This window comes from Ptiloglossa arizonensis, chromosome 5 (genome assembly GCF_051014685.1).
Source record: "Ptiloglossa arizonensis isolate GNS036 chromosome 5, iyPtiAriz1_principal, whole genome shotgun sequence".
In the NCBI taxonomy this organism is placed as follows: Eukaryota; Metazoa; Arthropoda; class Insecta; order Hymenoptera; family Colletidae; genus Ptiloglossa; species Ptiloglossa arizonensis.
Genome location: NC_135052.1, coordinates 24,342,880 through 24,358,082, shown reverse-complemented (window position 1 = coordinate 24,358,082; position 15,203 = coordinate 24,342,880). Strand labels below are relative to the sequence as shown.

Here is a 15,203-nt window from a genome sequence, read left to right as displayed (position 1 = left end):
CAGAACCGAGACTCGGGAGTGGGGGGCGCCAGACGGCGCGTGGTGGGGGTAATTCTCCGTGGCCTTGAGCGGTCAATTCATTCCGTCGAGCGCGGAATTAAAGCCGGAGAAGAGCTAGACGATCTTCCGCCGACCTTTCGGCTGGAATTATTAAGGAAGCTGTAAGAGTCGGCGCTCTGGTGAATTCAGGGAGGTCGTTGGAAGAGATAGCAGGAAAAGAGGGAGCGCAAAGTTCCACTCGAAGAGACGAGCAAGATGGAAAAACGGAAACGATAACAGCCGGAGTATTTGTTTAAGTCCTGGTTCTCTTGTTTCGCTTTCGACCTGGATTCTACCCAACGGTGGGAAGAGATCGATGTTAACGGCGGTACACACAAGTCCTTCCTAATCAACGATAACGCGATAATTACTCGAAAAAGAAGCGTACTCGTTTCACGAACGAGTTTGTTCGTTCCGCGCGATCGTCCCTCAACGTTGCGTTAAATCGCTGATAATTGCAAATGATCTCGAACCTTTCCACGAGACTTGAAAAACGTAAACTCAAATGTTTCTCTCGGATAATGAACAGGGATGTTAATATTTGCTGATTCTCTTCTAATTGCACTGTGCAACGTACCTATTTGTATCGATTCTTGGATTCGTACGTCGAGCTTATACCTTTTTGGAATTTTAATAGGCTTTGGATCGGATACGAGCAAAATTTTTTTTTCAAAAAATTCCAGACGAAAATTGAAAATTGAAGAAAAATTTCCAACTTTAATTATATCGATATAAAAAAGAGACGAACAAATAGAAATTTAATTATACAATCGAATCAAATGTTATACGTTGGTTTTATTCCTTATTTTTTATTCGAATAAAGTCTACATTTATTATTAAACAAAATAAAGTAATAAATACAAATTAAATTGTATAATACAATCGAATAAACTGCTCTACGTTAATTTTATTGCTTCTTTTTTATTCGAATAAAGTTTCGTTCATCTTTATTACTAAACAAAAGAAAGTAACAAATACAAATTAAATTGTACAATCGAATAAACTGTTATATATTAATTTTATTCGAGTAAAGATTTATTTTATTCATCTTTTCTCCAGATTAGGTGATCCTCACCTCTTCTAACGTAATCCTGACTTTTATTCCACCGTATGGTGGAGCCAGAACCGAAACCGTATACACGTTCAATGACTCATTTGTCGTTTACTGTTCAGTCGCTTCGGTGTTAACCCTTTCGGGGTTCTGTTACACTTTCCTGTTTTGTACCAGATAGTTGACGTGGGAAAGATAAAAAGTAAAGGGACCTTCTACACAATGTTTGCTCGCTCCGAAGACTTAAAACAACGAACAAACACCGACCATTGACGATTTTACCATAATTTGTTCAACGAGTCGACCTGCTTTTAAAGGGGGTTTCTACGTTTCCGCCTGAAAAAATAGGTGGTTTTTTGTAAAGTAAAATAAAAGAGAAAAAGAAAATAAAAAAAAAAAAGAAAACTCGATGGAAATATTTGAAATTTCAACCACCGGTTTATTTCAATTACAATAGTACAAATTAATTTTTGGTAAAATACTAAAATAAATATTACGTTACTTATCATTTGTTGAAGTGAAAATCAATTTTTTTTCTTACCACTGATGTTATTTCCAGTGACAATTAAAATTTCACTAATTTTATTACGCATAATTTAAGCAATTATTTAGAAAGGTACTCTTGCAAAGAAATTACTTGAAATGTACTGTTTTGTAACAAAGTGTACAGGATTTAGGTTGTTCGAGATAGCTTGAGCAGTATGTTGTCTTTTTTACATTTCTTGCCTGTGGCCTGGCCAGGAAATGCACTTTATTTTTGTAACGTAGTGTATACAGGTGCATCTGATGTTTTTATCTCGAGTATTTCTTCTGACTACAATATTCTGGTAGCAACGATATTCATAGCCAGTGATTCACGGAAAAGTGCAATTTTTGGTTCGTCTTTGTCACCTACATATAAACAATCGAAACATTTACAAAAATTAACTACACGATAACAACGCACGATGATAGAACATGATTGAAAATTTTCATTCGTAGTTTTCTACTTTTTGATTGCACAACTAAGAACTGTGAATTTCGAATGTTCGATTGTTTGGTAATTTAAACTAATTACGATCTCCAGGAATTTGTCTCAAATTTTAAAATGGCAATCAGCCGAGAATGAATGCTATAGAAAGCTGGAACTAGAAAAACTTTTTTATTAATTCACAAAAATCAGCGGAAAACAAAGGCCTACGTAAACGTCAATTTCACAAATTTTCAAATACAATTTAAATTGCGTCATCTTCATTTTCGCCATGCAACGCGTGGGTCTTTTTAGACCCAGATGGATTCTTCTCAATTATACCGCAACTACAGTTTTTTTTTTTAACGAAGAAAAGTACGATAAATTTCAATTTCTTTAAAATATATGCGCGAAGACAAGTTTGGGATTAGTTTTAACCCGCGCGTGGGTCTTCTCGGACCCAGACGTATTTTTCTCAATTATACTTCCGATACAGCTTCTTTAAGAAACGAGGAAAAATGCAATAAAACAATAGTACGATAAATTTCAATTCCTTTGAAACATTTGCGCGAGGACAAAGTTACGGGTCAATTTTGACCCACGCGTAGTCTCCCCGCGGTTGCCCAATCCGTTGGTATTACCACGTTCAAATCTACACGCTTTAGAAAATGCAATAAAAAAAAAAAAAAAGCACCGAACATTTCCCCAAACGTTTCAAAGTATAATAATTACGACACGAGTATCGTAATTAGTTTATCCTTCATTCGGACTCACTTATCAGAGTTTGGCGCGTTTTCGAGGGGGTGGGGGTGGGGGTAGCGTGTAATTTTCTTAAAACGTCTCTAAGTTAAAAAGTTATAGCGTCGTAAGGATAAAAAGTATAGTCGCGAGAAAAAGTAAAAACAAATTTTGCACGTCGTTGGAAAAATTCCGAGCTTGTGGTCGCGTTAAGCGAATTTGTCGAAGAACTTCCGTTTTAGTGTGCGTGTGCGCGCTAGCGCGCACGCGCACGCGCGAGAGGTAATCGAAACGCACGATAAAAGAGCACCGGGGCGACAAATTAATTAAACTCTTCTGCTCGTTTTATATTTTACTGCCGTGATTACGCGCGATACCTGCGACATACGCTCCGCTCGCGTTAACTGCGCGGGCTACGCGCAACTGATAAAATTAATTAACACCTTTGGCGCGGGATATGGGGTGGGGGGTAAAGCGGAAGAAGAAGAACGTTAATCATAGCACATCGGCTTCGCGCGTCTCGAAACGAAAATTAACGGTTAACGAAGTTTCGCGGTCGGTGTTTAAAATACCTCGCGTACGTCTATTCTTCTCGTTGGTGAAAATATTCGAGGAGTGTTTAGAGATAACTGTGTGAGTGACAAAGTTGACAATTTTTGGGTTATCTTAATATATTCTATGTGCTGAAGTTGAATAATTTTAATTTTTCTTTTTAATATATTCTATGTGCTGAAGTTGAATAATTTTAAATTTTCTTTTTAATATATTCTATGTGCTAAAGTTGAATAATTAAAATGTTTTTTCTTAATATATTGTGTGTCAAAGTTGAAAAGTTTCTTTTTTTTCTTAATATATTTTATGTGCCAAAGTTGACAAATTTTGATTTTTCTTAAAATATTTTATGTGCCAAAGTTGACAAATTTTGATTTTTCTTAAAATATTTTATGTGCCAAAGTTGACAAATTTTGATTTTTCTTCTTGATATATTATATGTCAATGTTGACAAGTTGTTCTTTTTTGTCTTAATATATTCTATATAACAAAGTTGAGAAGTTTGGTTTTTCTTCTTAAAATATTCTATGTGCCAAAGTTGAATAATTAAAATTTTTTTTCTTAATATATCGTGTGCCAAAGTTGAAAAGTTTCTTTTTTTTTCTTAATATATTTTATGTGCCAAAGTTGACAAATTTTGATTTTTCTTCTTAAAGTATTTTATGTGCCAAAGTTGAACAATTTTGCTCCTTATTTTCAACATATTCTCTTGCCAATGGAAATACGTTAGTATAAAATTTATATACTGTATTTCTTTGTAAATAGTTATAAATAATAATAGATTGCCTCACCGATATGTCAAAAATGGTTTTTGTAGTAAACGATACAAATGCCAAAGTTGACAAATTTTTTTTTTTATCGCTTAACGTATATCAAATACCAATGGAAATATGGTAGCATAAAATTGAAGTATTGTATCTCTTTCTAAACATTTATAAATAATAATAGTTGCCACTAAAATATCTCTTGAAAGAGTTGAAAAATAAAGTAGACTTTAAAAATGGTTCTCGAAGACAAATGTGCAATATGATCGAGCCTTTATGCATTTCCTAAAAGTGCATATATTAAACTGCACACCTACGAAATTTAATTAAAAAATTTTAATCTGCGAAAAAGTTATGACCAATTACGCGGCACGCTTGAAAAAAGATGTCGTCTACCGGAAGGGGAATCTAATTGCCAAATTATCCGAAATAAAAGAACAGGGATGTTTTACAATGCGCATTAGTGTAGCTATCGTTAAACGAACAGATTTTTTTTTTTAATTTTTATTTCTCCATTTTTTCCCAGTGAATTTTCACCTATTGCTTTGTCATTTTCGAGACCGTAACTCGACAAGTTTTTTAAGAAAAAAAAAAAAAAATCCGGATGTTTAACGATAATGACGCCAACTCAGATTCTAAAACTTTCTTGTTTTTTGAGTTGGCATAATTTGTCAATTAGGTACTTTTCCAGCCAGTTCATGTGATTGGCCACAACTTCCTTTCAGAGTAAAATTTTTTAATGTAATTTAATAAACTTGTAGTTTAATGTATGCATTTCTAGCTAATATATAAACATTTGACAGAAACACATTTTTCAGTTTGTTATAGTAATTCTCTTAAAATAAGTGCCCAAACTTGGGGTACCTCACCAATTTAGTAAAGTTAAAAAATTATTTTGAAATGTTTTTGTCTTATATTTTAATACAGGTTGGTTACTGAAAGACTAAAAGTTTTGAAAAAATCATACCTTGTTTATTTTTAATCTTTTCTATTTGGTGGTCTTTTGAGGGATGTTTTTCACACATAATACTAGAAAAATCTATCAATTGTATTTCCAAAAGAAAGATTACAAAATTGAAAAACGTGTTTGTAAAAGTTATTTCTGTTTTGTATCATTCAGTCTTTCAGTGGTCACTTTGTACAAAATAATTTTCATTACAGAGTTTTGCAATGCTCAACATTTTTTGAATACTTTCAATGCAGGTGAATTGAATCTCAAAAGAATTAATACTTTCGTAGATAAAAGCTAACAAAATTTAATAAACTTGTAGTTTAATATCTGTATCAATTTTTGAGCTGGGAAAATGATTTACAAATATCTCTCTTTTATATTTCAATACAAAATAATTTTCATTTCAGAGATTTTCAATGCTCAACGTTTTTTGAATACTTTCAATGCAGGTAAATTGAATCTCAAAAGAATTAATACTTTCGTAGATAAAAGCTAACAAAATTTAATAAACTTGTAGTTTAATATCTGTATCAATTTTTGGGCTGGAAAAATGATTTACAAATATCTCTCTTTTATATTTCGATACAAAATAATTTTCATTTCAGAAATTTGTAATGCTCAACATTTTTTGAATACTTTCAATGCAGGTGAATTGAATCTCAAAAGAATTAATACTTTCGTAGATAAAAGCTAACAAAATTTAATAAACTTGTAGTTTAATATCTGTATCAATTTTTGGGCTGGAAAAATGATTTACAAATATCTCTCTTTTATATTTCAATACAAAATAATTTTCATTTCAGAGATTTTCAATGCTCAACGTTTCTCGAATACTTTTAATGCAGATAAATTGAATCTCAAAATAATTAATACTTTCGTAGATAAAAGCTAACAAAATTTAATAAACTTGTAGTTTAATATAAATATCAATTTTGAGCTGGAAAAATTATTTACAAATATCTCTCTTTTATATTTCAATACAAAATAATTTTCATTTCAGAGATTTTCAATGCTCGACGTTTCTTGAATATTTTCAACTCAGATGAACTCAAAACTGAACCTCAAACGCATTAATGCTTTTGTAGATAAGAGCTCCTCCCAATCGTGTCGTACAACCCCCGTATAAACATCCTCTTTCACTAAGTCGTCGGTGATTACACTCATCCTTCGGAAACCTAATAGTTTTAGCTCAGTTTCCACTCCAAGATTACTCAGTGGCTAATTCCTGAACTCTCCAATTCTCTGGGTAGACTGTAAACCCATCGGGTGATCTTGCAAAGCTCTGTTATAATCAAAGGTCCCTCGGGACCAATCTTCGTGAAACTTGCTACCTCTGGAAGTAATAGGTTGCTCAATAAGTTTAGTCGTACGATAAGAAATATACCTATTAAATTAATCGTTTTATTTTTCCAAAGATGGCACAACTGTTCGATAAACATGTGTAAAATTTCACGCAGATCAATCCATTAATTCGTATATCTAAAATTGTTCAAAATCAAAGTGTCACTATTTTTTTCTCACAATGGAAAAACGACAAAACTTATCGTACAAGCTAGTATATATACATGAAAAATGAGGAAAACTTTTAACGAGGTTCCACGTTGGTAAAAATTGTCAAAAAGTCACTTTTATTCCACTTTTGAACAACCTGATAGAACACACTTTTCTAAAGTTTAATTATTGTAAGTTTATTTCTCACGTTTCTCATCTAATCGTTCTTTCTTTTTTCTCTCGTGTGCTTTCAGGAGACGTCATCGACTGCTGAGCGGCAAGAGACGAAAAATCAGCTGGTATGTCAAATAATCAGCTGGTTGACTCCTGTCTGTAAGTGTCTTTCTCTCCACGAACTCTCGAGAGACTCGTAACCGACTAATCCCGCGCTCTCTTCCATGTACGAGGAACGATCTCGCGAATCAATTTACGTAATCGAATCACCGCTACCCTATCCCCTGGAAGAACAAAATCCTCAAACCTTGTCGCATCGGGAAACTCGTAAATAAAGAAACTTTACTATTTATTTATTTCTTCGCGAGATGAACGCTTTAGAGTGCAAAGAAAAAAAAAGAAAAGAAAGGAAAGAAGGATTAGTCGTAAGAATGCACGACATGGAATAATCGAAAATTTAAACGTAACGTTAGCGATGAAAAAAATTATATACATATATATATGTGTGTGTACATATATTTATAGTATTTATTAACGTATTTGTTTACAGTATTTACGTTCGTTCGTTGCTAGTTCGGTCCGTTCAATCACGAAAAAGACAGTTACAACATTTCTCTTGAATTCGACTACGGTTGCAAATTGGGGTCAGATCGGGTAGTTTTAATAATCGGTGGTACATTGTTAATTGTTAATGTCAGGCTGGTGAATCGTCGGCTCGAGCGGAGACAGGAGCACAGCATTACGCGCACCGAGATCACGCAGAGGTGACTAACATGACCTAATCACGAGGTTAGTCATTCTGAATGCGAGTGTACAATTAAATTCACAGTCATTCATCGATCCATCAGTCCTCCTTCTGCGCGTTCCATCATTCAGCAGCTTCTTCAGCGAGTATACGTCGAACGTGTCCCCGAGAGATCCGCGATTAGGATGAATGTCGAGAGAGATCGGAGATTGCCACGATTCTTGTCCAGATAAACATTTCGAACGACAAGTACGGATAAATAATTCCTCGGGTGTTATTTATTTGTCGGAGACTAACATTTTCGATCGTACGGTCGCATTTTTTTTATTATCAGATTTCTATTTGAATGAGAATTTTAACGAAATTTGTATTCGAATGAAAATTTTAACAAAATTTGTGTTTGAATGAAAATTTTAACGAAATTTGTGTTTGAATGAAAATTTTAACGAAATTTGTGTTTGAATGAACGTTTTAATGAAATTTGTATTTTAATATAAAATTTTAACGAAATTTGTATTTTAATATAAAATTTTAACGAAATTTGTATTTTAATATAAAATTTTAATGAAATTTGTATTTTAATATAAAATTTTAACGAAATTTGTATTTTAATATAAAATTTTAATGAAATTTGTATTTGAATACAAATTTTGAATAAAAGATAAACAATCTTTCGCGAGTTATTGGTTCGATAAAAATTACTGATTAATTTATGAATTTTAATTCAAAATAGTTAAGTGTGTATACATTTTTGTATATACAAATAATTTGTTTAATGTAAATATTTACTAATTAATATTATACGAATATGTCTATGTACATGAATAATTTATCGAGTACAAGTATTTATTAATTAATATTATATAAATAAATTATTTATATTTATGTATATGTAAAGTAATTTATTAAACATTGATTTCGTATTGATTAATTAGAGTTCATTGATCTGATAAATTGATTTATTACTTAGACGTTGCTATTAGAAGGTAACTATACTGAGATTTTTATTTCACTTAGGAAATCTCAATAATAGTTATTAATTATCTATAAAATAGTTCAGATAGCTTATAAATAAATTATTATTCATGGAATATATTATTATGAGTGTCGTATCAATGTGTCAAATAATCACAATAAATTAATAAATACTTATACTAAATTATTAATCAAATTACAATTTGGGATTGTAAGATGACGATTTTGTGTTTCGTTAAAATTTTTATCTGGATTCAAGTTTCGAATGACGAATAAAAGATAAACAATTTTTCACGAGTTCGATGAGAGGGATATTTCGATAATCAGGTAGAAAAACGTCGACTTTCTGATTTTTTCCCGAAGAAACCATCAAACCTTTCGACACGTAATTTTCGCACACGTGTGTATCCATGTTTGCACTAGATTCACGATTTTTTACAAATGAAAATAATAAAAATTCCAAGAGTTGTCTAATCTTAGGTAAAGTGTGTTTTGAAAAATTGGTTCGATTGGTCGACACGATTCCTTTGTTCCACCAACGCGAAATAAAAAAACCAAGTTGCATTTCGATTAGCATAAATGTGTCTATTTTATAAACTATAATAAAAAAAAAAAAACACAAAAATTAAAAAAACAGAGGCACTTAAATTTCGAATGTCAATTTTCTCGTGTCTTTTTTGCCTTTAGCGTGCTATAAAAAATAGAAAAAAAGCATCAAATTTTGAAATTCACAATTCACGCGATGAAGAAACACCTCTCGAAGGTTCTCACCAAATTTGAAGCGAATCGATCGATTAGAACCCGAGATGTACTGTCGGCCACTCAGAAAAATGCAGATTCGAGAAACTCGCGTTCAAAGTTTTCTTTACGCACGCCCCCGAGTGTTAAACCACTCCCTTTGAACGCTCGTAATTCCCTTAATTTCACAAACTCGAGAAAATCCTTCGTCACGGACATTCTCGAGGACAGAAACTTCCAAAAAATGCAATAAAAAAAAAATCAATTTTTTTTTCAAAATTCCAAACCGAAATATCCCTTGAAGAAAAATTTCCAATTGTACGAATTCAACGGACGAATATAAAAATAAACGATCGTAAACAAACTTTGTTCGTCTGTTCGGACCTAACCCAGACCTAACCCACACCTAACTCAGACCTAACCCAGACCTAACCCACACCTAACTCAGACCTAACCCAGACCTAACCCATCCACGAGTTGGAGACCTTTCACTGCTAAAACTGAGACATCCTCTCTCGGTGTTCATCGAGTGGATCTCGAGGAGACGATCGCGGTGATCATCCATCGATCGTTATCGCTCGGTTTTCGTTAGTCGGAACACGGACAGATCGTACACGTGACTATCAGAATGAATAACTTCAGCAGCACTAACGTGTGCGTGTGTGTGTTCGTTCAGCATGCTGGAAATGGTGTGCAAGTCCTGTGTGTGTGCGCGTGACAAGGACAACGGTAGTTTAGCGTAATTAGACGTATTTCTGGACACTTGGCTTTGTTCCACGGCCAGTGGTCCCGACGTTTCAAACGATCATTTGTGTGTCTCTTAATTTAATTTTTTTTCTACCTTTTCTTCATCCATGACGAGACCTCGAGACACGCGGTTCGAAGTGCACGGATCATTTGTTTGCTTGCCATTCTGATTTTATTTTTAGGGCTCACCGATCATCCCTGCCATCGTTCCGTAACAGAATCTTATTTTACTAGGTGTACCAGAGATTGGTATTTTTTTTGTTCATCTTCTTCTTCTTCTTCTTCTTCTACTACTTCTACTTCTTTCTTATTCGTGGGACTCCCATATCGAGAGATCAGATTGTCCCATCAGCGCGGAACGTGATTGGTTTGTTTCTGTTTTTCCAGACGCGTCCTCCAGGAAAAAGGTCCCGACATGCCGCAATACACGTAAGCAATCGAACCAATCGGTGAACAAATCGTTGATTGTTCGCGAAGGAGCGCAGCTCTAATTGATCATTATTGCGGACGTTTTGCAGCGGACAGAGTGATGCAGATTACCACGGAAGTAACGGCCAGGCGGACACCCACTCGTTGCATTCGTCTCATTTGTCTGTTCAGGAGGATCCGTTACTCATCCGGACTCATAAGCAGCAAACTACTCAACAAGTGAGATTCGTTTTCAATTTCGTTCGAAATGTTAACCTCTCTGAGGGAAACAAGAATTTATTACGGGGGAACGTTCACCTTCTGGGGCGAAAAATATCGATATTTGTAAAATTCGTTTAATATCAATATTTCGAACGCGTGACGAAAGTATTTTCCGAGTTGTAATTGCTGTTTCAGGAGAGTATATTTAAGACGTTAACAAACACGAAATTTCGATTTCTAGGAATCAGAAATATAGTGTTTTCTTTTGAGCACTGATCAGTATTTTGGCCAGGTCCTTTTGTCCTTATAAATTTTTTGGCCACGCCTTTCCCTCCTCGAAGTCTTTCGACCACACCCATTTCCCCTTTTAAATCTTCTGACCACGCCCTTTCCTCTTACAAGTCTTTCGGCCACGCCTTTTCCATCTCCAAGTCTTTTGGCCATGCCCGTTCCACCTCCAAAGTCTTTCAGTCACGTCCTTTCTGCCACGCACTTCCCGCCACGCCCTTTCCACCGCGCATTTTCCACCTTCAAAATTTTTCGGCCACGTCCTCTCCCTTCTCAAGTCTTTCGGCCACGCCCTTCCCCTTTGCAAGTCTTTCAGCCACGCCCTTCCCCTTTGCAAGTCTTTCGGCCACACCCTTCCACTTCTCAAGTTTTTGGCTATGCCCTTTCCACCTCCAAAGCCTTTAAGCCACACCCTTCCCACCACCAAAATCTTTCCGTCACGCTTTTTTCACTTTCAAAATCTTTTAGCCATGCTCGTTCCACTTTCAGGTTTTTCGACTACGTTTTCCCCTTTTCAAGTCTTTCGGCCATACCCTTCCCCCTTTCAAGTCTTTCGGTCACGCCCTTAAAACCTCCAAAGTCATTTGGCCACGCCTTTTCCCCTTTCAAATATTTCGACCACGCCCTTTCCATCTCCAACTCTTTCGGTCACGCCCTTTCCACCTTCAACTCTTTTTGCCACGCCCTTTCCACCTCCAAGTCTTTCGGCCACGCCTTTTCCACCTCCAAAGTCTTTCGGCCACGCCCTTCCCCTTCTCAAGTCTTTCGGCCACGCCCTTCCCTCGTTCAATATGTCAAATAGAGACAAGCTCTTGTAACATAATAGTAGACATCGTTCGCGATCGGATTCTCATCGAGGGAAGTAACTTCGAGTAATCGATTTTCATCCTGATTTAAAGTGGCCCTGAACGTGGTCGATCGACTCTTTCGAATTCACGTTCATCGAGAATTTCTCGTTCTTGCACACCGAAGGAAAGTTGTTGCTCAGCACTTGGTAACTTTGCCCAGGTGACAAGCGTGTCCAAGGTGGTCCGCGAGGTGACACACATGGAGCCGGACCCGGGTGCAGTGAGTTACATGTCAGTGCCGTTGATGTCCCAAGATTACCAGCACGCGGACCCACGGTACACAGCGGATTCGTACATGGTCGGTTTTGAGCATTACGAGCCGTACCTTGGCTATCCACCGCAGCCGGGTTATCCAGGTCCTCATGGGATCTACATGCCGCGCTCGCACTCACCCCATAGCCCCCATAGTCCTTCGGAGCATAGTCGTGCCTCACCACCGCATGGTAAGTGACATCTTTTCATCTGCCATGTCGTTCGATGACAATCTCGACGACGATCGATAGCTAACGGTCAGTGTCCCTCTGTTTTTCAAGAATACCTGCGTAAAGCGGCGCCGTACGTGGAAAGCGGTTACAACGACATCGATCCAGGACTGAATCCCGCTTTGCAGGATCATTATCGTATCACCCCCAGTCCTGGTGGTCCTGGAGATCAATATGGTACGTTCAGCTCGAACGGTATGACCGTGTATACCTTGCCACGAAATTGCTTATGTTAACAGCTACAAATGGCGACTCGATTTTTGCACGGGTCACCAAGGTTGACTCGGACATGCCTGTAATGAGACGTTCAGCTATCATGTTGCAGCGCGCCTAGGCTATTTGTCCGGTCGTGCACGGGGCACAGCATAATTCACTTTAATTATCTCCATGCCTGACATTCGTTGTTATTTTGTGTCCCCTCTAGATCAAATCAGCAACTCTTGGAATATGGATGACTCCGGCGAACCCTCACAGCATCCTCATGGTAGGGTCACATCGATAATTTATTTAACAATTTTATTTTATTCTCTCTTTCTCTGCATCTGTCTCGTTGAGCTTCATCTTTGTCGTCGTTGAGCTTCACCTTTCACGCAAGTCCATATTCCAGTAAACGCCACGGATAATGCGAGTGAATTATGCGTTTCACGGGCGTAGAAGTTTTACGCCGTACTGGACACTTCTTGGATGATAATCGGTACTCTTTCGAATGTGAACACAGATGAGAGTAAAGTGCCCTACGGTTACGTGTCTCCGTCCCCCTATGTACCTGTTGGGTACGGCCCTGGTGTAGGGGTAGGTCCAGTGGCAGTTCCTACCGACGTACCTGGCTACGATGAGGGTCATCCGGTACCACTGTCCTCAGGAGTTCCGCCAGGGCTGTACGAGGATGAGGTTCATCTTCAACGGTTGCAGTCCCGGCACCCGGTCGTGCCTGGTATGGCCAGCCCGTTGGACGACGATCAGAAGTCCATGAGATGGCGGGACCCAAACCTGTCTGAGGTGATTGGCTTCCTAAGCAATCCGAACAACATCATCAAGGCGAACGCGGCTGCGTATTTGCAGCACCTCTGTTACATGGACGATCCCAATAAACAGAAGACACGGAGCCTGGGTGGTATACCGCCTTTGGTGCAGCTGCTGGATCACGATAACCCCGACGTGTACAGGAACGCTTGCGGCGCGTTGAGAAACTTGTCCTACGGTAGACAGAACGACGAGAACAAGAGGGCCATCAAAAACGCCGGTGGGGTACCGGCACTGATCAATTTGTTGCGCAGGACGTCCGACGCGGATGTGAAGGAACTGGTCACCGGTGTGCTGTGGAATCTATCTTCCTGCGAGGTGAGTGTTTGGTACCGAACCGAAGACACTTGTTGGGAAACAGTGGTTAAAGTTCTCTAAGCAATTTACCAGTGTGGCTCAACTGTGAGGGATAGATCCACAGTAATGTGTTTACTCTGGTTCAGTAATATCTAGAAAGTGAAAGATATCTAGTCAAAGTAGTATCACGAGTGCAGCTCAACTGTGAGGGATAGATCCATGTTATCCAGTAGTGTGTTTACTCTGGTTCAGTAATATCTAGAAAGTGAAAGATATCTAGTCAAAGCAGTATCACAAGTGCAGCTCAACTGTGAGGGATAGATTCATAGTAGTGTGTTTACTCTGGTCTAATATTGTCTAGAAAGTGAAGGACATCTAGTCAAAGTCGTATTACAAGTGCAGCTTAACTGTGAGGGACAGATCCATAGTAGTGTGTTTACTCTGGTTCAGTATTGTCTAGAAAGTGAAAGATATCTAGTCAAAGTAGTATCACAAGTGCAGCTCAACTGTAAGAGCTATATTCACACAAATATGTGCACTTTGGCTCAATATAGCCTAGAAACTAAAGGACATCTAGTCATAGTAGTAAATTACGAACAAATTAATTCGTCTACCATTGGGGTTAATTACCCATGAGTCAAATCCCAAAAGTGTCCGGTTCTGCTTATGTCTCATATCACCTGTTTATAGTAAAGTGTGTAGTTCGTCTTCACCGACACTTTCTACATCCTTACAACTGCTTTCAGGATCTGAAAAAGTCCATCATTGACGACGGTGTAACGATGGTAGTGAACAACATAATCATACCACACAGTGGCTGGGACCCAAGCTCCTCCAGCGGGGAGACCTGCTGGTCGACCGTTTTCAGAAACGCGTCAGGTGTCCTGAGAAACGTTTCCAGCGCCGGGGAGTACGCGAGGAAAAAGTTGCGCGAGTGCGAGGGACTCGTCGACGCGTTACTGTACGTGGTACGGTCGGCCATCGAGAAGTCCAACATCGGCAACAAGATCGTGGAGAATTGCGTCTGCATCCTGAGAAATCTGAGCTACCGGTGTCAGGAGGTCGAGGATCCGAATTACGACAAGCACCCTATCCAATCGACGGTGCAGAACAGGGTGGCTGCACCGGCCAAAGGTGAGGATCGTTCGCCTCGTCTCTGTTGCATTCTGAGAATGAGACAAGTGTACTTCCTCTGCCATGACAAACACACGGGTTTCCTCAGTGGGCATGTGGTGACACGCATGCAGCCAAATTGTGTGCGCGCTGATGATAAGCAGTTTACCTTTCCCCGAGGCGACGATAAGATAAGACAGAAAATGCGTAATTCCATTAACCTCAACTGGAGGGATACCTCTTCGTGCGATCTTCTAACGGGTGTAGCATTGGATCGTTACTCGCCGTTGGAGAAATATGGCAACCGTTGAATTATTATCGCAAGCTTTTTGTTCTGAAAACAAACCGACTTGGTTATTAATCTTGCTGAACGTCGTAGGTTCAACGTTTAGTCATAGTTGTACGGTTCAGGGGATAGAGTAAATTGAAAGGCAAACGAAGACGAAGTACCTCAAGGTGTAATTAATATCCGCTTGGCAGCCAAACAGTATTGTACAGTAATCAGTCGCATATTGACCATGTGTATTCATTCTTTCTTGAGTGTGAGATGTGCAAAGTAGTAGTTAGAACTAGTAGATAGTTCCGTACACCCACAGAGTCTACTGAA

General features: G+C 37.9%; 1 protein-coding gene and 1 long non-coding RNA gene across 11 annotated transcripts in view; one reads left to right on the top strand and one right to left on the bottom strand.

Annotated features, from left to right (window-relative positions):
• Positions 1-15,203, bottom strand: part of LOC143146771 (uncharacterized) — a 271,402-nt gene that overhangs the window by 35,693 nt on the left and 220,506 nt on the right. The window lies entirely within an intron of this gene.
• The window catches only part of P120ctn (adherens junction protein p120), a 75,473-nt gene that overhangs the window by 52,727 nt on the left and 7,543 nt on the right, over positions 1-15,203 (top strand). For 4 of the 7 annotated variants that reach the window (XM_076311372.1, XM_076311373.1, XM_076311374.1 and 1 more), the window contains exons 2-9: positions 6,791-6,869; positions 10,303-10,344; positions 10,434-10,563; positions 11,842-12,124; positions 12,215-12,340; positions 12,588-12,647; positions 12,882-13,504; positions 14,230-14,617. In XM_076311372.1, the coding sequence (XP_076167487.1) occupies positions 6,838-6,869; positions 10,303-10,344; positions 10,434-10,563; positions 11,842-12,124; positions 12,215-12,340; positions 12,588-12,647; positions 12,882-13,504; positions 14,230-14,617 (1,684 nt within the window). In that variant the 5' untranslated portion in view covers positions 6,791-6,837. Of the gene's footprint in view, positions 1-6,790; positions 6,870-7,408; positions 7,500-10,302; positions 10,345-10,433; positions 10,564-11,841; positions 12,125-12,214; positions 12,341-12,587; positions 12,648-12,881; positions 13,505-14,229; positions 14,618-15,203 lie in introns of all 7 variants that reach the window. The other 3 variants (XM_076311375.1, XM_076311377.1, XM_076311376.1) reach the window with 3 other exon arrangements.